The sequence below is a fragment of the Mobula hypostoma genome, chromosome 8 (genome assembly GCF_963921235.1).
Source record: "Mobula hypostoma chromosome 8, sMobHyp1.1, whole genome shotgun sequence".
In the NCBI taxonomy this organism is placed as follows: Eukaryota; Metazoa; Chordata; class Chondrichthyes; order Myliobatiformes; family Myliobatidae; genus Mobula; species Mobula hypostoma.
In genome coordinates, this window is record NC_086104.1 from 99013447 (window position 1) to 99040060 (window position 26614).

Below are 26614 nucleotides of genomic sequence, written 5' to 3' on the forward strand. Positions count from 1 at the left end.
AATCCACTTACAAATGCGGAGAGAAAATACAACAGATTCTGCAGATGGTGGAAATATACAACAACACACTCAACGTGCTAGAGGAACTCAGCAGGCCAGGTAGCATCTAAGCAGGAAAAAAATTCTCTAGGCATGGTGAATAGTCATAGCCTGAAACAGCGACCGTTTATTCCTTTCCATAGATGCTCCCTAACCCTCTGAGTTCCTGCAGCATTTTGCAAAAATAAACATTTTTCCAGTGTTTCCAGTATTTTCAAAGTGGTTCCGATCTTTCATTCATAGCCATGTCCTCCTGGTCTGATACCCTCCTTCACCTCCTCCTCATAAACTGTAACCCCCACCAATTCCTGGAACCCCAAACGCCAGACTTGTGCAGACTCCTCTTTGGTTTCTCACCATACCCATCGAAGATTACCCAGCTCTTCCTCCATTTCATTGACGACTACTTTGATGACATGCTGAGCTTGTCAATTTCATCAACTTTGCCTCTAGCTTCCACCCTGAACATGAGTCCACTTGGTCCATCTCTGACACCTCCTTCCCCTTTCTCGATCTCTCCGTCTCCATCTATAGAGACAAATTGTCAACCAACATCTTTTATAAACCTACCCATTCCCACGGTTATCTTGACCATACGCTTTCCCACCCAATCTCCTGTAAAAATGGTATTCCCTTTTCTCAGTTCATTCGTCTCCATCGCATCTGTAGCCAGGAGACTGCTTTCCTCAGAGATGTCCTCCTTCTTCAAAGAACCACGTATCCCTTCCTCCACTGTTGATGCTGTGCTCATTCACATCTTCTCTATTTCCTGAACATCTCTGCTCACCCCATTTTCTCTTGCCTTAACAGTGATAGAATTCCTCTTCTCCTTACCATGAGCCCCTGCATCCATCACATCATCATCCACAATTTCCATCATCTCAAAAGGGATCCTTCCACCAAAGATGGCTTTACCTTCAACACCCCCCCCCACCCTCTTTCCACATGGATTGCTCCCTCCGTGATTCTCTTAGAAACATACAGCACAGTACAGGCCCTTTGGCCCACAGAGCTGTGCCGAACATGTCCTTACCTTAGAACTACCTAGGCTTTACCCATAGCCCTCTATTTTTCTAAGCTCCATGTAGCCATCCAGGAGTCTCTTAAGAGACCCTATCATTTCTGCCTCCACCACCGCCACTGGCAGCCCATTCCACACACTCACCACTCTGCATAAAAAAACTTACCCCTGACATCTCCTCTGTACCTACTTCCAAGCACCTTAAAACTATGCCCTCTCGTGCTAGCTAGTTCAGCCCTGGGGAAAAGCCTCTGACTATCCACACGATCAATCCATTGTCCATTTGTCCCTCACCACTAATCTCCCTCAATAAATCCATAATAGAATAATAACCATAATAAAATCAGTGAAAGACTGCACCAACTGGGCATTCAACCAGTGTGCAAAAGACAACAAACTGCAAATACAAATAGGATAAAATTATAATAAATAAATAAGCAATAAGTATTGAAGATATGAATTAAAAAGTCCTTGGAGTGAGTCCACAGGTTGTGGGAATATTTCAATGAAGGGGCAATTGAAGTTGAGTGAAGTTTTCCTCTTTGGTTCAATACCAGATGGTCGAGGGGTAATATCTATTCCTGAATCTGGTGGTGTGAGATCTGAAAGTCCTGTAGCTTCTTCCTGATAGCAGCAGTGAGAAGAGAGTACTTTGAAATTTGGTTTCATCAACCAACTTAACTATGACATTGGAACTGTACTTACCCTCACAGTCACAAGTACAAAGCGAGCAGGAGGCTAACCACGCAGTCTTGAGGTGTAACTGTACTGATGGATATTGTGAAGGAGATGTTGTTGCTGATCAGAACCGACTGTGGTCTGTAAGTGAGAAAATTGAGGATCAGGTTGCACAAGGATATGTTGATGCCAAGGTCTTAGCTTCAAAGGGATGATAAGGTTGAATATTCAGTACATCACAGAAACCAGCTTCTGCTCCATTTACTCTGTCTACACTCCCCACTACTTTGGTGAAAGATCCCACCCACACCAGATATCCTCTCTTCAGCCCTCCTACCAGGCAAAAGATGCAAAAACCTGAAAGCATGTATCACCAGCTCAAGGACAGTTTCATTTCTGCTGCTATAAGACGACTGAACATTCCCCAGTACGATACAAAGGATTCTTGATTGCACAGTCTACCTCATCAATCCACCGCAAGCCACAGGCCGTGGATGTATTGAAAGTGGAAGTTGATAATTTCTTGATTGGTTGGGCATCAAGGGGTATGAGAGGGCAAGTGTATGGGGTTGAATGGGACCTGGGATTAGCCATGATGAAATGACGGAGTGGACCCGATGGGCTGAATTAGTGATGGATGCTGCCTTTGTGACTTAGAATTCTCTCCGCCGTACATCTATAGAGTCTTCCATGGCACACGGAATCTTAAACTCTAAATGAAGCAGAGCTGCTGGTGTACCTTCTTCATTATTGCATCAATGCGTTGGGCCCAGGATAGAATATTCAAGATGTTGACACCCAGGACCTTGAAACTATTTATCCTTTCCATAGCTTTCCCCTGGATGGGGACTGGTGTTTAATCTCTTCACATCCTGAAGTTCACCATCGGTTCCTTGTCTTGTTGACCATGAGTGCATAGTTGTTGTGTGACATCATTCAAGTAGCTGAATTATCTTACTCCAGTCTAAGCTTCTGCTGACAATTGATGAATATATAGATGAGGTTTGATTCCTACATTGACACTGTGCTGGCGAACAGGAGAGGGGTTTTGATGTTAATGGTCCCTTTGTCTCCCTCACTGTCCACCATTATTTTCCAGTATAGACAGCCTATCACCCAACACTGACACAGTGCCAGTGTGAGGGGATTTAATCTGTGGTGGTCCCTCTCTCTGTCTCCATTATATACACAACCCAGAGTCCAACACTGGCGTGGTGCTGATATGGGAGGATTTGTCTTGTGGACAATACCTCTCTCACCTACACTGTCCATTATATTCTTGTATATACACCCTAAATCCAACACTGGGGGAATTTAAAAGAGTCAGGTTTATTATCACTGTCATATGTTATGGGAGTTGTTATTTTGTGGCAGCAATACAGTGCAAGACATAAGAAGTACTATAAATGACAGAAAGGTAATAAGTAAATAGCGCAAAAAAGGGTTCATGGATCATTTAGAAATCTGATGGCGGGGGTTGGGGAAGTTGTTCCTAAAATATTGTGTTATTATTGATCAGTGCTGACTCTGTTTTCCTGATAAGGAAATCAAGGATTTCGTTGCAGAAGGGGATACTTGGGCCTAGAGTTTGAAAGACCAATGGAAGGTCCTTCCTTTAACTCTTTTGCCTTTCTCTAACTTCCACTGGGAAAGACCAGAATAGATGATGTGATGGGCTCAGTTGAAGAGCAGTGGGAGGAGCTGGTGCAGATCACAAGCACAGGCTGGGAAAGGTTTGAATGAGCTGTTTCTGTGTGGTGTAATTAATTATAAATTAATTCCTCCAATGACAAAGTTGATCCACGTATGGTTTTGTGTGGAGAATGCATGCCATAATCTATTCCCATAGTCGGATCCCATTGCCTATTCATAATTCGACATATTGTCACTTATCTATGCATTGAAATCTGTTGTTACACGGCAGTAGTACTTACAGATGTTGTATTTGTTTCAGGAAGTTGTCATTATCAAAACGGCGGACTTACCATGTGAGATGGGGAGATAATATCTGTTGGAATTTCAGGAGAACATTGAGCACTGCAGAGGCACAAGAGACTGCAGACACTGAAATCTGAAGCGAAAATAACAAATTGCTTCAGAAAAACTTCAGGTCATGCAGCCTCTGAAGGGGAAATGGACAGTAGATGTTTTGGGTCCATACTCTTCACCTGGACATTGGACCACAGATAAAAGAAGGCAGAAGTAATGGAGGGAATTGAGACTGGGGGAGATGCGCATTTCCTCTGAATATCACTGCAACCCATCCCTGTCGCCTTTAAACTCTTGAATGTAAATCCTCCAGCCCTTTCATCCAAGTCCCTTTGTTCTAGGTTTATTTCCTGAGAGCACTCTTCTATCTTTGACAAGAAGCCAAGCTAGTCAGTGCAATTGTAGGTCATTCAGCCCATTAAACCTGCCATACCAGGAAATACTATCAGGGTTAACCTGCTCCCACGCTCAACTCATCTCCTGTTCTCCAGTCCCCATCTTTGAAAAATGTATCTCCTTCCTCATTAAACATTGCCAGTGATCTAAACTCCACAATCCTCAGAGGTAGAGGATTCCAGACATACTCCATTGCATATGGAAAAAAACTGCAATGTACCTCAGAGTCAAATGAGCCCCTTTATGTCCCATTGTTCAAAACCCTCCCAACAATGGAAACATCTCCCTTGGGTGGTGGCTGTGTGGAGTTTATGTGGACTCCCTCTGACCACCGAGAATCACCTAGGATGTTCCGGTTTCCACTCACACCCAAAAAATGTGTGTGATTTGGGATATTTTTAAAATTTGTCTCTTTATAGGGGAGGCGGAGAGAAGTTAAGATGGCGCTAATCGGAGACTCCTCTGCTTGCATCTTCGGAAGCAGCTCTAACTCCATCTTTCATATATTTATTTCAGGGTTCTTTTGAAGACCCTGTCCTGGAGTTACACACTGACTTCGGTATTTTGCGGGAATGGGATCCGTTCTCGGGGTTTCAGGACTGGCCGTTGTTCGGTACGCCAAGTGTTAGGCCTCGACGGGACCCCGACAGGATCTTTACAGACCAATGCAGGGGTCTGAGCAGCAGCCAGGATGTGGGATACAAATTGCAACAGGAGTTCGAACAGGCATGTCAAGAGGGCAGTGGGTAATGTTATGATAGTCATAGGGGATTTCAATCTGCAGGCAGGTTGGGAAAGTTAGTTTGGTACCAGATCCCGAGACAGAATTTGTGGAAAAAAAATCTACTCGGTGCACTTTTAGAGCTGCTTGTGGCTGAGCCCACAGGGGAAAAGGCAATTCTGCATTGGGTGTTGCGTAATTAAGTAGATTTTATTAGGGAGCTTGAGATAAAGAAACCCTTATGGGAAAGAGATGATAATGTGGTAGAATTCACCCTGTAATTTGAGAAGGAGAACCCCAAATGAGATATATCAATATTAAATGATAAACAAGAGAAAATCTTCAGATGCTGGAAATCCGAGCAACACACACAAAATGCTGGAGGAACTCAGCAGGCCAGGCAGCATCTATAAGGAAAAAAGTACAGTCGATATTTCGGCCCGAAAACCCGACTGTACTTTTTTTCCATAGATGCTGCCTAGCCTGCTGAGTTCCTCCAGCATTTTGTGTGTGTTGTATCAGTATTACTGTGGAATAAAGGGAATTACAGAAGCGCGAGAGAGGAGCTGGCTAAAGTTGATTGGAATGGGGCGTTAGCAGGAATGCTGCCGGAAGAGTAAGGGCTAGAATTTCTAGGCGCAATTAAAAGGCCCAGGATAGATACAAGAAAAGGAAGAAGTATTCTAAAGGGAGGATAAAGCAACAAGAGAAGTAAAATTCAGCATAAAAGAAAAAGAAAGGGCATATAATACACAAAAATTTGTGGGAATTTAGAGGTTTGAAAAGCTTTTAAAAACCAACAGAGGGAGACCAAAAAGGCAATTGGAAGAGAAAAGATGAAATATGAATGTAAGCTGACCAATAGTATTAAAGACGATACGAGAAGTTTTTTTTCAGATGGAGTCAAAGTGCAATGTTCAAAGTACATTTATTATCAAAGTATATTTACATTATCCAACCTTGAGATTCGTCTCTTAACATAGAGCCACGAAATAAAGAAACTCAAAAGAACCCATTAAAAAAGACCGTCGAACACCCAATGTGCAGAGAGGGAAAAAAATCTTGCAAGCTAATAGCGTTCTGAACCTAAGTCCACACAGAGTCCGAGACCCATAGTTCAGTGCAGAGCCGAGTAAATGTCCGGGCGGGGGTGGGAGTGTGAGCTGCAAGCTGAACCTGCCCGTCCCTTACCTTTTCAATCTGACCCTAAATCCAAACACTGGGTTCGGTCGGCTCGATACGGACCCCGCTGCTTCGATTCGGCCCGTACCCGACCTTTCTGATTAGCCTGGCGCCTAAATCTATCGAACCTCGGGTCTTCCTCGTTCTCGGCGACGGGCACGCTGCCTCGCCTCGCCTCGGTTCTGCCACATCAAATTGTCCCCAAGTCCAAAGGAAAGTTACAGGCTATTGCTTGCGATGATCGTTTGTCAGTAAAAGTGTGATTAACGAAGTATTTAAAAACGCAAACACGAGGAATTCTGCAGATGCTGGAAATTCAAGCAACACACATCAAAGTTGCTGGTGAACGCAGCAGGCCAGGCAGCATCTCTAGGAAGAGGTACTGTCGACCCGAAACGTCGACTGTACCTCTTCCTAGAGATGCTGCCTGGCCTGCTGCGTTCACTAGCAACTTTGATGTGTGTTGTTTAACGAAATATTTCGTAGTTTTCCTTATTTCGTTAGCCACCAGCTAGAAGTCGCTGGGATTCACCAGTGTCATCTTAAACCTCAAGAGAGTCGTAGAAACAGGCCCTTCGATCCGTCTAGTCCATGACGAAACCACTTAATGTACCCATTCCCATCGACCTACGCCGGGACTATATGCCTCCATACCCCTCCCATCCACGTACCTATCCAAATTTCTCTTAAACATTGAAATCGAGCTTGAATGCACCAACTTGTGCTAATAGCTTATTCCACACTCTCACAGACCTCTGAGTGAAGAAGTTTCCCCTAACGTTCCCCTTAAACTTTTCACCTTTCACCCTTAACCCATGACCTTTAGTTGTAGTCTCACTCAACCTCAGTGCTCCTGAATCACTGACTGTGTGCCTTCCGGCTCTTGAACCTCCTCCCTGATGGTACCAATGAGAAGAGGGCATGTCCTGGGTGATGGGGATCCTTAATGGTGGATGCTGGCTTTCTGAGGCGTCGCTGCTTGAAGATGTTGGGGAGGCTAGTGCCTATTATGGAGCTAACTGAGTGTACAACTTTCTGCAGCTTATTTCGACCTTGTGTAGTGCCCCCGCCCCGACACACACACACCCAATATCAGTCGGTGATGCAGCCAGCTAAAATGCTCTCCACGGTGCACCAGTAGAAAGTTGCGAGCATCCTTGGTGACATACCAAATCTTCTCAAACTCCTAATGAAATATCTCGACCGCTGTACCTTCTTTGTAGCTGCATCAATATGTTGGGCCCAGGATAGGTCCCCAGAAATGTTAACACCCAGAACTGCACCCCTGTGTCCTAAAAGAGGTAGCTGAAGAGATTGTGGAGACATTAGTGATCTTTCAATAATCAGCAGGTACTGTAATGGTTCCAGAGGACTGGAAATTGTAATGTGAACATTCATGTCGAGAGGACTAAAAAAATGAAAGCAAAGATGTAATGCCGAGGCATTATAAGGCATTGGTCACACCGCACGGAGTATTGAAGGCAGTTTGGGACTCTTATCTGAGAAAATATCTGTGATGGCATTGGAGAGGATCCAGAGGAGGTTCACAAGAATCATCCTGGGAACGATAGGGTTAACATATGAGGAACATTTGATGGCTCTGAGCCTGCACTGGTTAGAGTTTTGAAGAATGACATTGCTGATGCTACACCTTAAGTATTCAAGCAACATACATCAAAGTTGCTTGTGAACGCAGCAGGCCAAGCAGCATCTATAGGAGGAGGCGCAGTCGACGTTTCAGGCCGAGACCCTTCGTCAGGACTAACTGAAGGAAGAGTGAGTAAGGGATTTGAAAGCTGGAGGGGGAGGGGAGATGCAAAATGATAGGAGAAGACAGGAGGGGGAGGGATGGAGCCAAGAATTGGACAGGTGATAGGCAAAAGGAGATACGAGAGGATCATGGGACAGGAGGTCCGGGAAGAAAGACAAGGGGGGAGGGTGACCCAGAGGATGGGCAAGAGGTATATTCAGAGGGACAGAGGGAGAAAAAGGAGAGTGAGAGAAAGAATGTGTGCATAAAAATGAGTAACAGATGGGGTACGAGGGGGAGGTGGGGCCTTAGCGGAAGTTAGAGAAGTCAATGTTCATGCCATCAGGTTGGAGGCTACCCAGACGGAATATAAGGTGTTGTTCCTCCAGTACAGTTTTGATTACTATCCTGTAGGAGAGACGTCTTTAAGCTGAAATGTTTATGAGAATGTTGCTAGAACTTACATACCCGCTCCTTTACAATACCTCCCAATAACTTTCCCACTGCTGGTGTCGGGTTTATCGGCCTCTTATCTCCTGGCTTATTCTTAGGGTCCGGATGGTGGGGTCCCTGATGATGGATGTTGCTTTCCTGCGACAAGGAACATCAACAAGAAAAGAAAATAGACCACAGTGCGTTAAAGGAACGAAAGTTCGACAGAACTTACCTCGAGGCTTAAGAAAGCTGCCAAATGGAGCTCAGCAGTAAAAATATAAGAAAGGCAATAAACACTTCTGCTATACGTACACGAACGTGTTCTTTTGGCATAATATTGTGGTCTGAAACCGATCTGGAATAATTACAAAGAAAAGAAAGAACTGAAATGACAAATTTTAGAAAAGATAATATACACTGGTACGCACTTGGATTAACACTACCTAAATTAATCTAGGAAGAAGGCGAATAGCAGACGTTAAAAAATTACACAACAGTCAGATAAAACTTCTAAGGATGTATTTTCATCAACGTCTATTTTATCTGCAAGGGAGATTTCCTCCATCATCCTGTATTCCAATTCCGGCCAACGTCAGGCAAGCACTGAATGAGCAGAGTACCCCAGTGAGCAGTCAGGAAACAACGCACCCTGATGTCTTCCCTATCATTGAGAGGGAATTCAACCAGACCAGCTTAAAGAAGTCTCTGAAGAACCACCACCCACATTTCGCCAGTGTAATCAGAAGAGCCAGCACACTTGACTACTTTTATATCACCATCAAGAATGCTTACCATGCCGTCCCACCCCCGCAATTTGGATAGTCGGATTATCCGATTCTACGTCTACTCCCCGCGTATAGGCAGACTAAAGACCGCGCCTCTAATGCTGAGGACTAAGAAGGTATGCTAAAATGAGGCCAAGGAGCCCTTACGGACTGCTTTGAGTCAGTGACTGGACAACATTAGAGGATCCATCTTCGAATCTGAATGAATACGCCACAGTTGTCACCGACATCATCATGATCTGTGCGGAGAGCGTGTTCGAGAACATACCAGACATACCCAAACCAAAATCCTCAGATAAAGCAGGATTGAGGAAAGGAGAGGAAATATTTTAACTCAGAAAGCAAAGAAATAAAATCAGTTTGTCTCGACCTAACAGACAGAGGGGAACACTAAATTGCGAGAGCGGGATTTAGCATCGCGCATTAAACTGTTGATATGTATCAATTAAGAAATTGGCAGGTTGTGTGACGCTGGCTCTGCAATAATCAAAAGAGACATACGTCATGTCTGAATAAAACAGACATCAAAGGTGTGTGATATGGCTTAGCAAGGGAATGCAAAGTGTGAATGAAACTCGGCGATAATTCGAATACAGGGAATTACGACCAAATATGCAAGCAACATGTACTACGTCGTAACAAAATAAAGAGAAAAGTTTAGCCCATCAAAAGAGGTTAAAGATTTTGCTCTCAAACATCCTGACTTAACAGCCAATAAAAGGTTTACGTCCCAAACTGTTGTTAACGTTCGCACAATCATGTGCAGCGCTATACAGTTATCTCTAACTACCAGATTTTTATTTCTTTAACATGGCGACTGGAGACATTCTATAACTCAGTACAGGACCTAAGCATTGCTTGAGCAATGTAAATTAAAACTAGGTAAACCCAGGACATGCCCTCTTCTCATTGCTACCATCAAGGAGGAGATACAGGTGCCTGAAGACACATAGTCGACGTGTCAGGAACAGCTTCTTCCCCTCCGCCATCATGTTTCTGAATTATCAATAAAAATATGTATACTCCTTCACTACTTTTTCCTTTTGTCTCTCTTTTTGCATTATTTATACTTACTGTTTATTTTATTGTAATTTATATTTATTTTATGATTATGTTTTGCGGTGTACTGCTGCCGCAAAACAACAAGTTTCACCACATATGTCGATGATATTAAACGTGCTTTTGATTCTGAAATGAAACAAAAATATTATGCGAACTGGAAAAGTTTCCACGTGTTCGAAAACAGACAGTAAGTCATAAGCTGAAATTAGTATGGATTTTTTATGGACAGACATGATAGATGAAATCTGAAGTTTTGGTCTTAAATTAAAGAAACACCCAGGTTCTTGTTTGACATCGCAGTTGGATGAGCGAAATTCCTGCCCTTCGTTCATAATTTCAGTTTGACCTGTTCATAAAGGTCTTCTTATCGGTGACGTTTCATTAAATACCCATTGATTCTGTTTGTTTTAAAGCTATCTCTACAGACCTTTGGCTTCATTATGGGTTCACATAAGAAAGAGCATAAATATGAAGCAAATGTGAAAATATCGCTGAAAATACTGACACAAACGCTTTACAAGATAAATGTATTCTTCCAGAATCTGTGAGCTCCAGATCCTTTCCCACAACAGAAAACACGCGGACCACATGCACCCTTTCAAGAACCCCTATATCCCCACTCACACTTTTACACTCCAGCCGATCCAAATTATCCACACATTCCAGTAAAATACGCATCAAAATGTCGATTAACGTGTTTGAGAGGGTAGATATAGAAAATGAACTTCCAGTGGTTGTGCAAAAGCACAAAACTATTGTTATTTCATCGATAGAATTAAACAAGCCAAACAGTTTTCTCAGTTTCTCAGCCAAACCGATGATGGAAGAACATTTCCGTTCATAAAATTAAAATAAATGTACTCTGGTGCTAAATACGAACAAAATGATGCAGATCAAATCCAAAAGTATGTTTGCAGAGACTGCAATCTGAAATTGAAGGGAAGCAAATGCCGATACCCAGCAGCTCAAACAGCTTCTCTGAGGGTATAAACAGAATTTACTTTTCAGGTCGTAGACCATTCGGCTGGTAGTGGACGCAGATGCAAATTCTTGTTACGGACTCCCGTATTTACCCGGCGTAGAAAACTGCCTGACCTGCGAATTCCAGAGCAGCTCCTCGGGTCGAAAATAGTTCCAATCTGTAAACAGCTACAATAGCAATTAATCAATGGAAATACTTCAATATTTGTTGTATGAACTCCTAGTCCAAGACGTGGCAAAATCTATGTATGAGTAAGTTATGGATCGATCACCTCATTCCGCTAGCATGCGATAAATTCGTTAAAGAAACCGGAAAAATAAGATCTATCGCACTACCCAAAACCCGCAGGGAGCTGGGGGAATATCATATCTCCAACGAAATGATGGACAATTACGTATTATTCCAACGAATTGATAGATAATTCTACCAAAGAAACAATCAAAAACCAGAATATAATTTGTTGGCCAAAACCAAAATCTCTTACTAGCTCTTCCTTCAGTTAGTCCTGACGAAGGGTCTCGCCCCGAAACGTCAACTGTACCTCTTCCTAGAACAGCTGCCTGGCCTGCTGCGTTCACTAGCAACTTTGATATGTGTTGATATAATTCGTTGGCCCAGTTGTCCTTCTTAAATAAATTATATGTCTTCGGTGAAAATAGCAGACTACGGGCATTCATGAACCTGCCTTCATGGATTTATGGAATGTCACCTAAACTTACAATGCTTTCAGATGATTTATTTAACCTCTGAACGGAAGCGGTGATTAGACCTGCATTTTATGTATAAAGCCGTCCATTCAGCGTGAACAGATATTTCAGTCCATTCTTCAGCTCCTCTCTGAATTTCCTCTGCGACTGTGTGTAGATGCACGTGTTGGTGCAGGTACAGAGAAATTGCAACATCAGCCCAAACTGTTGCAGCATATATGTCGGGGTACTCAAATACCTATCTGTGTAGAAATAATTTTGCACTTGCCAGTTCATGGTATATACAATAAAGGGGATCCACAACAATATAAAGTTGGCTGACAGGGCAAATAACAAAATTATTGACTTTCTCCGGTTCTGCGCCTCTGGGTCCTTCTGATTCTGGCTGCTGTTCTGGAGTGCCCGGCGGACTCCGTATGCCGCTATAATATGACTGACTGTTAAAGCATTGGACGATAGCATTAGACCGATTGGCAATAACGGTGTAATGATGCCGTTAAACAACTGGTAGGCTTTCCACACTACAGACGTGAAGTATTCCGGTTTGCTGATGCAGCGCCAGGGTACGTTGTTAATGATAGCAAAAGGGTCCACTTTAAAGTAAAATGGAACGCACCTCGCACAGCTTCCTGCACCCACAATTGCTATCACCACAGTCGCTATTCTCTCGGTGCAATATTGTTCCCGCAGCTTTTGACTGCAGATTGCGATGCAGCGATCGAACGTGAAAGCCACCGTGAGCCAAACAGAACAGTCCATGGTTGCGAGCCTCAGGACAAGTGTCACGGTGCAAATCGGAGTAATGAGCAAAAAGCTAGCATAAATATTATTGATCTGCTCCAGTACAACAGCAAAAACAATGCCCATTAAATCAGCTGTTGCCATTCCCACTACGTAACGGGTGATGCATTTGGAAAGTCCGCATTTTCCCCGGGACAAGATCAAAATCGCCAGTAAATTAACTGCAAGGATTAAAAAAAGTTATTTTCAGGCGGACAAACCCTGATGCGTTTTACATGATATGTTTCTAATAAACGCGGTGTACGTGCTGAATAGTATTTTTCTGATTCAAAACCAGGCCAAACAGGCATAGAAATGTTTCGGAAAGTGAAGCACGGTAAAAGGTTGAGTAGTGTCCATATTAACACGAAATCAATTGATGTAATTATCAAGAGAGCCAAACATTTAAAGAAAAGATCAACATTATTTTTAAAAATCAGATCCTTGAAGTCTGACTGCTTGTAAGCTCTTACCAACAGAGGTAGTATCTGCCATGGGCTTCGGACGGCTATTTTTACATTGCAGCAGGTATAGGAAGAAATAGAAAGTGTACAAATAATGACCATTTCCAGGTAGCTTACCAAGAAGGCCGACCGCTGCAAGTACAGGATAGAAAATGCTCGCTATTTTGAAAATTGTTGGATACCCCATTTTCAGTGCGAAGCAACGTTCGCTTGTTCCAAATGTTCTAAGTGGTTACTCGTGATTGGTATGGTATAACAGCTCTTATAATAAGAGAAAAATGTTTTCTGTTAATTAACGCGACCTCCTCCTGAATGAAATCTGTCACAGCCGACTGAACAAACACTTCAGTTAAACCATTTGTTCTGCCTCATGACACCATGCATGAAATTCGATCCATGAGGAAATTGCAAGAAAACAATTAATCCAATATTGTTTGTTAATATTGTCACGGAAGAATATTGTATTTCTTCCACTTCTACGACACAAATGTAGATGCATTTAAGTGGAACAGTTCTGCAGCTCAAAAATTTTGTAAATTGGACAATCACATTCAAATAAATATCATTTGCAGAAGCAGGCTCAACACGTTAAGATTCTCAAAGTAACAAATGAAATTTGGCCGGGCAGTGAAATGGAAGGGTGGCGTGGGGGTGGCGGGGGGACGGAGGAGTAGGTTTTCCTGGAAGGTTAGAGTACACACTCCCTTTCGTCCTTGCGGTGGAAATGTAGTAATAGGGCGGAACCTAATGGTCACAGCGAATTATATGTAACTTACTGCACGATTTCTGTATTTATTATATATTAGGATGTCATCAATCCACGCAGATACGGGGTCTTAATGACGAATACAAGGAGTTTTTCAGGAAACTAACTGAAGGTTTTGGACAGATTGATCACCAATATTTTGAAGCACAGACATTTACAGATCGACCCGGACTTCTCACACTGAAAGACCCAATCACTTCACCGTGTAAATAATAACATGCAGCAATACGAGTTTTATCAGGTATTAATTACTATATTTCTGCCAACAGTTGCATAATTCCAGATATACTAATCTCTAAACTCCTATACCTCCGACTCAAAATCTTCTCTTGTAACCGTATCCTTGCTTTCCTGACCAGTAACGTATAATCTTTAAGGATAGGCAGCGACGTTTCCGCCATGATTATCCTCAAAACTGGAGGCCCTTTCTGGACTCCCTATATCCAGGGTCATGTACTGTCGGTGGATTCTGCTCTACTCGTTGCAGATAAATACACCCTGCGAGCCAGATCTCGAACAATGATGGGTACAGGAGGAGTTAGAGAGTCCAGTGGCGTGTTGTCCAGACCACAATTTCTTTCCTCCATCTCAGAAACAAAGCAAGTGGCCGCTGACCTCTCGAAGCGGAATAGAGTGCACGCCCCCTTCCATGTTGACCTGGAAACAGTTGAGAGCTTGAAATTCCGAGATGTAGATGGCAACTATAGATTGTCCAGGTCCAACCGCAACGATGTGAAGGCTAAGAAAGCACACCATTTTCTCTAACTCCTCATAAGGTTCAACGAATATGGCATGCCATCAGCATTTACCGATGTATTGCAGAAAGCATCATATCGATAAGCATCAGAGATTGGTATGGCAGTTTCACTGCTCAAAGCAGTAACAAATGGCATAGAATTGTGGACATAGCCAGTACACCCGAAAACGAGCCTCCCCTCCATTTGCTGTGTCTACACACTTGCAGCCTTGGGAATGCAGCGAATACCATCCGAGGCAGCTCTTCCACGCATTACATACACGCAGATGCGAAACTCTCTCAATAATGCATGCACATGGTGTCTCCTCAAAGTACATACACGCACAAGAGGACCTATAAGTGCATACGTAACCACAGGGACTTCGTCACAATATAGTTCAAGTTCAAAGTTCAAAAAAGATTGATCATCAAAGTATAGTAATTGCATCATACACAATCGGCCATATACAAATATAGACAAGCGCATCGGTATCCCCTGTACATAAGGCCTCGAACAAGGGTATTCCCTCCAATATAGGCATTCACGTGGGGTTCCGCTCGAAATGCAGACAGAGACAGCTATTAAATGCAATTATAAACACGCGGACTAGCTCTAAGTATAGACCAGAACACTCTCTGTACAGATACAGACACGCACAAGGGAACGCCGTCGTAATGTGGATATTCACAGAGTGATGGCTCTATATGCTTATAGGTTCGCAGATAGCAACACCCTCTAAATAAAGGCACACACATGGGGACCTTTGCCAAAAACAAACACACACGTAAAGTCCCTCTCTAAATACAGTCGCTCAAAATTGGCCCCTGTAAATGCAGACATATATATGTGGCCCGCCTGAATATATATGCACGCAAATGGGTAACCCTTCTGAATAAAGACACGCATTGGTGAATTCCCTATTAATACAGACATGATCACTGGGAGCAACTCGGAGAAGCTCTCCAAATTCAGACAAGAAGACGTGGATGCTTCCTAGATACAGACACCTATAAGAGATACCCAAGAAATATCAACATGAACAGAGGACCTTAGGGGACTGTGCATTCAGACATTGGGGCGTTCAAACTACATACACGCACAGAGGGTCCCATTCCGAATATATACGCACATGGCGACTCCCTGAGTGCGGACACTCAGATGGGCACACCCACAGGCATGGACATATGGACCTGCTCTAAATACAGACACGGACACCTTTACAACGCAAACACGAACACGGTATTCCTTTAAATAAATAGACGCACTGGGAAACTCTAAGTACAGTTTTCTGATGAGTCTGCCATAGTTGAATGCATCAGCAAGGGAGATGAGGCTGAGTACAGGATTACGGTAGGAAACTTTGTCACATGGTGTGAGCAGAATTATCTGCAGCTTAATGTGAAAAAGACTAAGGAGCTGGTTGTAGACCTGAGGAGAGCTAAGGTACCGGTGACCCCTGTTTCCATCCAGGGGGTCAGTGTGGACATGGTGGAGGAATACAAATACCTGGGGATACGAATTGACAATAAGCTGGACTGGTCAAAGAACACTGAGGCTGTCTACAAGAAGGGTCAGAGCCGTCTCTATTTCCTGAGAGACTGAAGTCCTTTAACATCTGCCGGACGATGCTGAGGATGTTCTACGAGTCTGTGGTGGCCAGTGCGATCATGTTTGCCGTTGTGTGCTGGGGCAGCAGGCTGAGGGTAGCAGAAACCAACAGGATCAACAAACCCATTCGTAAGGCCAGTGATGTTGTGGGGATGGAACTGGATTCTCTGACGGTGGTGTCCGAAAAGAGGATGCTGTCCAAGTTGCATGCCATCTTAGACAATGTCTCCCATCCACTACATAATGTACTGGTTGGGCACAGGAGTACATTCAGCCAGAGACTCATTCCACCGAGGTGCAACACAGAGCGTCATGGGAAGTCATTCCTGCCTGTGGCCATCAAACTTTACAACTCCTCCCTTGGAGGGTCAGACACTCTGAGCCAATAGGCTGGTCCTGGACTTATTTCCTGGCATAATTTACATATTACTATTTAACTATTTATGGCTTTATTACTATTTAATTATTTATGGTGCAACTGTAATGAAAACCAATTTCCCCCGGGATCAATAAAGTATGACTATGACTAGATACAAGTATACGGGACCCTTTCCAGAAACAGAGAGGCTCACAGAACTCCCTTGTAATTCTGAACTTTCACAGGGTACCCTTCTAGATACAGAGGCGCAAATGAGAACACCCTCCAAATACATAAGCACACGGTGACTCCTTCTAAATACAGGCATGGAAATAGAGGTTCTGGTAAACACGGACAGGCACATAGAATATAAGTCCATAGAAGATAGTTTAGAGACTAAATTTGGAGTTATGTGTGCGGTTCTGGTCACCTGCCGACAAGAGAGTTATCAATAATATTGAAATAGTAAAAAGAAAAATTACAAGGATGTTGCCGGGACTTGAAGACTTCGGCTGATAGGGCTGAGAATTTATTCGCAGGAAATCAGGAGAATCGGTGGAGATTTGGATGAGGTGTGCAAAATTCTGAGGGCTATAGGTTGGATAAATGCAATCAGACTGTCAGCACTGAGGTTGGGTGAAACTAGAAACAGAGGTCATCGTTTCAAGATGAAAGGTGAAATATACCTGAAAGCGAATTTATTTGTTTGTTTGTTTGTCTGTCTGTTTATTTACCTGTTTATTTATTTATCTATTTATTTACTTATCTTTCTATGAGTCTACCTATTTATCTATTTACTTACTCATGTATTTGTTTATTTACTGACTTATTTATTGAAATACGATCTGGAATAGGTCCTTCCAGCCCTGCGAGCCACGCCGCTCATCATTCCCCATCTGAGCCTAATCACCGGGCAATTTATAATCACCAATTAACCAACCAAGCGGAGCGTCTTTGGAATGTGGAAGGAAACCGGAGCACCCAGGGGAACCCCACGGGGTCATGGGAAAAAGTACAAACTCCTTACATGCACCTTTACGCAGAGGGCGCCCTCGTGTGGAAGGAGTTGTCAGCGGACCTGTTGGATGCTGTTGAATAGCTAAATTTATGAGTGTTATTGATAGTTCATGGATGTCAAGTTTTGAGCTGTTGCATGCATAATGAATTCATTCTTTCTCCGTGAGGGAAGGGCTGCACTGCAAAGTGAAGACTGTCCTCCGTACAGGCCCGGTGTCTTCGAAAGTTTCCGTGTGTTGGTTTCTGATGTGTAAGCAGATCCCAACATCGCCCCAATCTCCCAGCTTCCAGCACTGGTGTCTGGTGTGTAAAAGACATCCCAACAGCATCTACTGTGTACAAGTGGTAGGTATATGTACAAACGTCCCAACGCCGAAGCTGTGTGGTGGTGTCGGTTGTATTCGCACAAATATAGCCAAATCGTACCCCTGTGTGCTGATATATGCCATATATCAGGTGTTCTCTCAACACCATCCCCCTGTGTATTGGAATCTGGCATGCTCACACACCTCCCAACACAATCCCCCTGTTTACTGGTGTCAGGTATGTACCCAGTGCTTCCAACACCATCCCCTTGTGTACCGGTGTCTGGCCTGTACTCATTGCTCTCAATAGCGCCTACCGGTGTGTTCGTGGTCTTTCTGCGACATACGATTTGTGTTAATTCCTGCAGTGTACCGTCTCTGGCCTGGTCCCCACTGCGGGGGTGGACTAGTCCCAGAGAGGAGTTTAAATCTGACCTGTCCGCTGATGTCCCAGATCAAGCCGTCGCGGCGACAATCTGCCGGGGAGTGTCACATGAGCGATCAGACGGTGAATATGAGGATTTGAGTCCGGACTAGAGATTATGCGGTCACCACTGGGTTGTGCTCAGCGCGTGGTTTTATTAATAAACTGAAGTACTGCGATGACCGGATATTTTACCGCGCTCTTCACTTGCTCCCTGAACTTGGACTGGGTCACCATGTAAATGAATGTGTTTGTACAGCAGCTGAAATTCCTCAGCAAAAACCCGACGTCTACAAAGATCCATTCAGAAACATTGAGCCCTTGTCCTGTTCCGGTGACCTGATAATAGACCAGATTTACGACCAGCGTCAGCCACAGGAGGATGAAGCTGCCGGAGATGGTGAAGAGTAAAATGACAGATCTCTTCCTACTTAAACAACAGGAATTCTGCAGATGCTGGAAATTCAAGCAACATACATCAAAGTTGCTGGTGAACGCAGCAGGCCAAGCAGCATCTATAGGAAGAGGCGCAGTCGACGTTTCAGGCCGAGACCCTTCGTCAGGACTAACTGAAGGAAGAGTGAGTAAGGGATTTGAAAGCTGGAGGGGGAGGGGGAGATGCAAAATGATAGGAGAAGACAGGAGGGGGAGGGATAGAGCCGAGAGCTGGACAGGTGATAGGCAAAAGGGGATACGAGAGGATCATGGGACAGGAGGCCTAGGGAGAAAGACGGGGGGGGGTGACCCAGAGGATGGGCAAGAGGTATATTCAGAGGGACAGAGGGAGAAAAAGGAGAGTGAGAGAAAGAATGTGTGCATAAAAAGGAGTAACAGCTGGGGTACGAGGGGGAGGTGGGGCCTAGCGGAAGTTAGAGAAGTCAATGTTCATGCCATCAGGTTGGAGGCTACCCAGACGGAATATAAGGTGTTGTTCCTCCAACCTGAGTGTGGCTTCATCTTTACAGTAGAGGAGGCCGTGGATAGACATGTCAGAATGGGAATGGGATGTGGAATTAAAATGTGTGGCCACTGGGAGATCCTGCTTTCTCTGGCGGACAGAGCGTAGATGTTCAGCAAAGCGGTCTCCCAGTCTGCGTCGGGTCTCACCAATATATAAAAGGCCACATCGGGAGCACCGGACGCAGTATATCACCCCAGTCGACTCACAGGTGAAGTGATGCCTCACCTGGAAGTACTGTTTGGGGCCCTGAATGGTGGTAAGGGAGGAAGTGTAAGGGCATGTGTAGCACTTGTTCCGCTTACACGGATAAGTGCCAGGAGGGAGATCAGTGGGAAGGGATGGGGGGGACGAATGGACAAGGGATCTCTTCCTACTCTCCATCTCCGGGTCGCTGCGGTTCTCCCCCTTGTTCTGACCCTTCAGCCCCTTACGGACCCGACTGGCCACTAAAATGTGTCTGACCGTCAAAGCGTTGAGCAGTAGAATTACCGAGAAAGGGAGAAACGGAGTTAAAACCGTATCGAACCAGTCATATCCCACCCACCAAGGGTCCGTGAAATAACTTTTTATCACTGTACAGAACCACGGTACGTTGTTAACAATTTCTTTGGGATCCCGTGTGAAGTAGCGGGGAACGTTTTTCAAAAAGAAAAGAATGCCGGTTGTTGTGAGAACCAAAGCCGCAGTTTTCCCGGAGCAATAGTTGTTTTTCAGCTTCTGGCAACAAATGGAGACAAATCGATCAAAAGTGAAAGTGACGGTGAACCAGACAGAACAGTCTGTGGCTGCGTACTTCAATACAGTTGTAACCCTGCACACAGGAGTAATATCCGGGAAACTCCCGCGAAAGTAATGATAATTGATCTTGAGCAAAATGACCGCAGTGACGATGACCAAGAGATCGGCCGCTGCCATGGCCACCAGATAGCGAGTGGTGCAGGAGGACAGGCCGCATTTTCCCCGAGACAGGATCACAATGGCCATGAAGTTCACTGGAGAGAGAGGGGAGCGGGCGAGAGAGAAAGAGATAACAGACACTTGGGATTTCTGAGCACAATCTCTGGGTCTGAACAAGGGCTCGGGTTTCAGCGAAAACTGAGAAGCGTTGAAGTCGGTGAGCGGCTACAAATCCAGCAGCTGTGCCGAACCTGCCTGCTTCAGGGGTGTACTGACAGGGAGATTTGTGGCTAATCGCCAGGATAAGACGAGATCAAACATCAGTGATTTAGGTGATGAAATAGATGGTTTTGTTGCCAAGTTTGCAGATGATACGAAGATTATTGGAGGGGTAGGTAGTGTTGAGGAAACGGGTAGGCTGCAGAATACCTGTACAGATTAGTAGAATGGGCAAGAAAGTGGAAATTGAAATGCAATATTGGAAAATACGTTGCCATGCACTTCGGTAGTAGAAATAAATGTGCAGCCTTCTTTCAAAATGGGGATAAAATCGAAAAATTTGAGATGCAAAGACGCTTGGGAGTCTTTGTGCAGAAGGCCCTAAAGGTTAACCTACAGGCAGGGTCGGTGGTGAGGAAGACAAATAAATGCAATTTTAGCACGCATTTCAAGCGGTCGCGAATACAAGAGCAGGGATGTGATGCTGAGGCTTTATGAGGCACTAGTAAGGCCTCACCTTGAGTATTGTGAACAGTTTTGGGATCCTCGTCTAAGAAAAGATGTGCTTGCATTGGAGAAGGTCCAGAGCAGGTTCACAAGGATGATTCCGGGAATAAAAGTGTTAATATACGAGGAAAGTTTGATTGTTCAGGGTCTGTATTCGTTGGAATTTAGAAGGAGGAAGGTGGGGGGCGGGGGAATCTCATTGAAACTTTTCGAATATTGAGAGGCCTAGACAGAGTCGATGTGGAAAGGATGTTTCCCATGGTGGCGGAGTCTGGGACAAGGGGGTACAGCCTCATGTTTGAGGGGCCTCTATTTACAAAAGAGATGCCGAGAAATGTCTTTCGCCAGATGGCGGAGAATTTGTAGAATTTGTTACCACAGACAGCTGAGGAGGTCAGCTCGCTGTGTATATTTAAGGCAGGACTTGATAGGTTCTTGATTGGACCTGGCATGAATGGTTACGGGGAGAAGGCCGGGGAGTGGGGCCGAGGAGGGGGAAAAAGATCAGCCATGTTTGAATGGCAGAGAAGACTCGATGGGACAAATGGCCTAATCCTCCTCCTATGTCTTATGATTTGCTGAAGTTGCCATGAATAACAACGGGGGGAATTGACTATTCGGTGTTTATCCTGATTCCAGTCGTTGATAGGACCGGTGTCACTAAGATAACCTGTAATTGGTCAGGCCTTCGGAAACTCTATATCTATCTGGCGGAGTGAGGACGGACTCAGAGCGAAGGCAGAAACAACTTAGTAACCAGCGAGAGTGGTTCCATTATGGATGGATTCCACAAGGCAGGATAGATTCATTAATACACGTCAGCAGATCGGTGGACACTGTTTCAGGTGATCGTACCCAATCATTGGCCCACAGGCAGTGGCATCCGACTGTGACCGACTCCACAGTGAGTCCGATCCACAGGACCTGACGTTCACCGATTGATAACTCAGAAACTATCAAAGTTACGCCTTCCCGGAGAGATGCATGTTCCCAGCAGTGGTACAATTCAGGACAAGGTGGTGCCCGACTGTGACAGACTCCACAGTGAGACGTGTCCACAGGACCACCTGTTCACTCTGAGTAATAACTCAAAAACGGTCATTATCACATTGCAACCCCACCTCCCCACCCCCAGTCACGCTCCCAGTGAGCCGCCTGTCCCCAGCCCTGGTGTCAATGAAGAAACAGGTGTTCAGTCTGATCAATAACTCAGAAACAGTGAACATCACAATGCAAAACCCTGCCAATCATAGTTTCCCGCAGAGCTGCTCGTCCCAAGCACGGAAGCAGCCTTGGGTAAGGTGCCGTAAAAGACAAGAGAAACTTTCCAGCGGTTCCCGCCAGTTAGAGGAAAAAGAGGTTTCGTTTCTGTTGTCAGTGAATGTGGAAAATCAGAATGTTGAATTGACGGGATCGATATCACTGACGGATATTTGTGCCGCGACCATCAGGTTGGAAGCTTGTAAATTTATCATAAACAGGTCTACACCCGTTAACACATAAAGATACCAAACATGAATTATTCTGTTCACTCACCAGGAACTCCAATAAGGGCAATGATTACGTACAACATTCTCTCCCCGCTCTCGTACCTATCCAGCATTGTAGGCATTTTTTCTGCCCAGCGATGAGCACAGGCGAACTCCCGGAATGAAAAGTTGAGGCAGAGCATTCTCGCGTTTTTATACCAATTAACAGTCTCCACGGGGACAGATTTCAACAGATTTAAAAATAACGGTTAAAATTATATCAAACCTATTACGCCTGTCAAGTGAATTCCATGAGTTATCAGAGTGTGATAAATTAAATGCATTAATTGTAACACTGCAAAAAAATGGAAATTGTGACGACACTGGGTGATGTGAATTGGAGCGGCATTCTTCCAGCAAAAGAGATACTGTTTCAAATGTAATCAGACCCAGCTCTCCATCTCATGTCGTGTGGGTGATCGTCTTCAGTTTGCTTCATTCACCAAATGCCAGGGGCCTTCTCGGGGCTTCCGCCGGCCCAGTTTGAAGAGGAACTTTGCAACCTTGGTTCGTGGGTTAAAAATTAGTTTAAACGATTGTCTGATTCACCACTCAATATGATTGCCCCTCATTTGACTGTAAACTCACCCCCTATGCCCCAGTAACCATTCACACCTTCTTTGTGATGTTACGTACCCCGTAACTGGGTTGCCAAACCAGCAGAAATGGATCACTCAGTTGGAGTCTGGAGTACTAGAACTAAGAAAGTTTTATTAAAGAAACAAGCAACACAGTAATCGAAAGGATAATAAATGCAACAGTTCAGCGATGATAAACACATATGTGCACAGAATTAAGATAACAGCATCAATCAAGCTCTATCGTTGTCTAGGGGTAAATGACCAAATTTCAAAATGACTCAAAGTTCAGTCCAGTTCAGTTCGCAGTAATCGTTGCCATGGCGATGGACAACGTGGGGGGAGAGAGAGAGAGAACAGGAACAACTGATCATTCAGAACACTGCTTCACTCACAGACCGGCGAGATGGCTCACAAGCAACTTTTGGGCGGGTCCTTGGTGATGTCACCTGAGGTCACCGACTGTGACCCCTCCTCCAGATGCGGTCGATCCTCTGCAGTGAACCCGGCACCCAGGCAAGGGCGGACACACACCAGGTTCCCGCTGATCGTACCTTTCCACCCTGGTCGTTGTCTGATACTTCTCACCCACTCGTGAGAAGCGTACCGCTTCCAGGGTCTCGTTACCTCGGGTGGCGTGTGTGTCTGTCTTAGCGAACCTGTCCCTTTTTATCCCCCTGCTGGGGCATCGCCTGTCCATCACTTCAAACAGTTCAGGGTTCAAAGGGGGGAGCCGCTCCAGACAGCTCTCTCTCTCCCACGTCCCTTTATTACACATCTCCAGACGCTGCTCCATTGTTCCTTATCTCTCCTTCCCCTGAGGGCAGGTGGCAGACCAACTGCTGATGCCACTGATGCTAGCCCAGGCCAGCAAACATCTTAATTTTATGTGTATTCTCGTAACAGTGAAAAATGCACAAAACTATGTCCTGGATCAAAAACATGTTTGTTGTCATTGCTATTGAGAGAAAGGGTACCTACGCTCAGAGATAAGAAACGTAGTCACCTTATATTTGTTTTACACCAATATGTAAGAGAGAAGTAAAACACAGCAGATCCCTTTTCGCCCATAGCACTTGTGCGACAATGATGATAAATTAAACTTATCCCACCTGTCTGAACGTCACACATCTCCCTTTGTTCCTAGCCTGTCCATGTGCCTGTCGTAAGTCTTAATGCTTCTGAAACGTTGCTATCGTATGTATTCCAGACCCTCGCCTGGAAGTACTTTCCATATACACACCAGTCTCTGAGCGAAGAAGCTCAGTTTCCAATTAAGTATCAATAATCTTATCTAAAACCTATGGCCTCTATTTCCATGGGATAAAGACTGAGCGTATTCACACAACGTATGCCCCTCGTGATTACACACACCTCTGTAAAGGCACATCTCAGTCTCTCACGCTGCAATGGAAAAACAAGGCTCCAGCCTGCTGAAACTCTCTCTAGATAACAGTCTCTTTAGTCCTGCCAACATAATCTTAAACCTCTGAACAGAATGTTCCGAGTGCCGCTTCACCAGCTGCAACACCACGCCCCAACTCCTAAACTCGGTGCCCTGTCTGCTGCCAAGCGCTTTCTTCACCACGTCGCTCACTTGCAAAGCCACTCATCAGAGCCGGTGAAAGGCAAAGGCAAACAATGGAGACTGACCCCTCTGTCTCTGAAGTCCAGGAGAGTGCAGATGAGAGATCTGATTGAGGTCTCGGAACCATTTGCAGGATAGGCTGAAAAATCTCATGACTAAGTCTTCAGCAAGATCCAAGGCCGCATTGTTCTTCCATCTGCTCAGGTGTGGTATTTCATTATACTTTTTAAAAATTTGATTTTTATTTAAATGATCCACTGGGTCACGGAGATATTTAAATATCAAAGGGGGTGATGGGAAATGTGTTATTAAACTAGAAATATTTATTGCTTATTTATTATTACTACTACTATTATTATTATTATTTACTTTTGTATTTATGCAGTTTGTTGTTCTTGCATACTTGTTGAACCAAGTTGCTTCGGTCTTTCATTTATTATACTGAGGTTATTTATACGGATTTATTGAGTATGTCCGCTAGAAAATGAATCTCAGGGTGACAGAGATGTGCTTTGATAATGAAGTTACTTTGAACTTTGAAAATAGTGCAAAGAAGATTTGTCAGCATGTTGCCTGGATATAGAGGCCGGAGTTACAGCGAATACTTATGCAGACAAGGATTTTATTTGCTGTAAAGAAAGAGATTAAGGTGCGACCTCTTAGAGGTATGGAAGATCATGAGGGACATAGGCATGGAGAAAACATATAGTGATTTTCCCAGGGACAGAGTGCTCAAAGCAAGAGTGTCTAAGTTTAATGTAATGGGGTAAGTTATTAGGGACATCTTCACACAAAGGGCGGTGCAACTTTGAAATGAACTGCCAGAGATAATGGCTAAGGCAGGCACATTAGCAACATTTAAAAGCTATTTAGATACGTAAATGGATAGGAGAGTTTGAGAGGGTTATGTACCAAAAGAGACTGACTCAGTGGGTAATACAGTCGGCAGAGACAAGATGGGCCGAAGGGCCTGTTTTGAGCTGCATGACTACACGACTAACATAAGATATAGGAGCAGAATTAGGCCATTTAGCCATCGAGTGTGCTCCGCCATTTCATCATGGCTGATCCATATTTTCTCTCAGCCCCAATCTGCTACCTGCTCCCCGTATCCCTTCATGCTCTGACTATTCAAGAATCTATCAACCACTGCTTTAAATATACCCAAAGACTTGGCATCCACAGCCGCCAATGGCAACGAATTCCACAGATTCACTCGCCTTTGGCCGAAGAAATACCTCCTCATCTTCATTCTAAAAGGACACTCCTCTTTTTGAGGCTGTGTCTTCGGGTCTTAACCTCCCTCACCACAGGAAACATCCTCTCCACATCCACTCTATTGAGGCCTTTCACCATTCGATAGGTTTCGATGAGGTAACCCCTCAGTCTTCGGAATTCCAGTGAATAGAGGCCCAGAGCCATCAAACGCTCTTCATATGACAAGCCTTTTCAATCCCGGAATCATTTTCGTGAACCTCATTTGAACTCTCTCCTAGTACTTGGTGCATATGCTTCCAAGCACTCGATGGTGTAGAGCCCAGAATCATTTCAAGCCCTTTTGGGATCCTGGCTTTCATCCCTATGACCCGGGTTCTCCGCTCCCTTCAGAAAATGTGAATTGATCTGTCTAATCCAGGTTACTGTATGTCCCAGTGGGCAAATAGTAGTTCGGTGGTCAGATTTCCCCAGGGTAGGTACACGGGCGGTAGCACTTTGGGTGTGCTGTTTCAACTCACTGGGAGGTGTGCTTTTCTCGGGAGCACTTAGTGCGTCAGTGTGTTGGGATAGTGTTAGGCTGTCGGTTTGCAGCGACTGGGGTCTTTATCCCTCTTCTATTTGTCGCTCTTTTTACTGGAGATTAAGTCCCACTGCAAACTGCAATTGTAATCCTCCGCAGCTTCACTACCTTCGTCGGGAACCACTTACATTAATTGGGGTCCGTGATTTATTAACATAGAACACAGAACAGATCAGCACACGAGTTAAACTAGTAATTCAACGCGTAAATAAACTAATGTCTTCTGCCAACATAATGTGCGTATTCCTCCGTACTCTGCACACACTTGTGCCTACCGAAGAGCATCGCAAGCTGCTCTATTATATTTAATATTTCTTCCTATAAAGTGTGG

At 44.5% G+C, this 26614-nt stretch overlaps 2 protein-coding genes across 2 annotated transcripts; both read right to left on the reverse strand.

Annotated features, from left to right (window-relative positions):
- Window positions 1-11816: 11816 nt before the first annotated feature.
- On the reverse strand, window positions 11817-18127 carry LOC134351166 (probable G-protein coupled receptor 139). The gene is made up of 2 exons (XM_063057281.1): window positions 18100-18127; window positions 11817-12709 (listed from the first exon to the last, which is right to left on the reverse strand). Exons 1-2 carry the CDS (start codon window positions 18125-18127, stop codon window positions 11817-11819), a joined length of 921 nt encoding a protein of 306 aa, XP_062913351.1.
- Window positions 18128-18347: 220 nt separating this feature from the next.
- Window positions 18348-22402, reverse strand: LOC134351167 (probable G-protein coupled receptor 139). The gene is made up of 3 exons (XM_063057282.1): window positions 22327-22402; window positions 19525-20159; window positions 18348-18629 (listed from the first exon to the last, which is right to left on the reverse strand). Exons 1-3 carry the CDS (start codon window positions 22400-22402, stop codon window positions 18348-18350), a joined length of 993 nt encoding a protein of 330 aa, XP_062913352.1.
- Between the last annotated feature and the right edge of the window lie 4212 nt (window positions 22403-26614).

Bases quoted from the DNA above. Each gene is read 5' to 3' on its own strand.
- LOC134351166 (XM_063057281.1), bottom strand. From the start codon at position 18,127: ATGTCGCAGAAAGACCACGAACACACCG. The intron at 12,710-18,099 runs GTAGGCGCTATT...TAATCCTTGCAG, and splicing joins GAAAGACCACGAACACACCG to TTAATTTACTGGCGATTTTG.
- LOC134351167 (XM_063057282.1), bottom strand. From the start codon at position 22,402: ATGCCTACAATGCTGGATAGGTACGAGAGCGGGGAGAGAATGTTGTAC. The intron at 20,160-22,326 runs GTGAGTGAACAG...CTCTCTCTCCAG, and splicing joins TGCCCTTATTGGAGTTCCTG to TGAACTTCATGGCCATTGTG. The intron at 18,630-19,524 runs GTCCATTCGTCC...TTAAGTAGGAAG, and splicing joins AGAGTAGGAAGAGATCCCTT to AGATCTGTCATTTTACTCTT.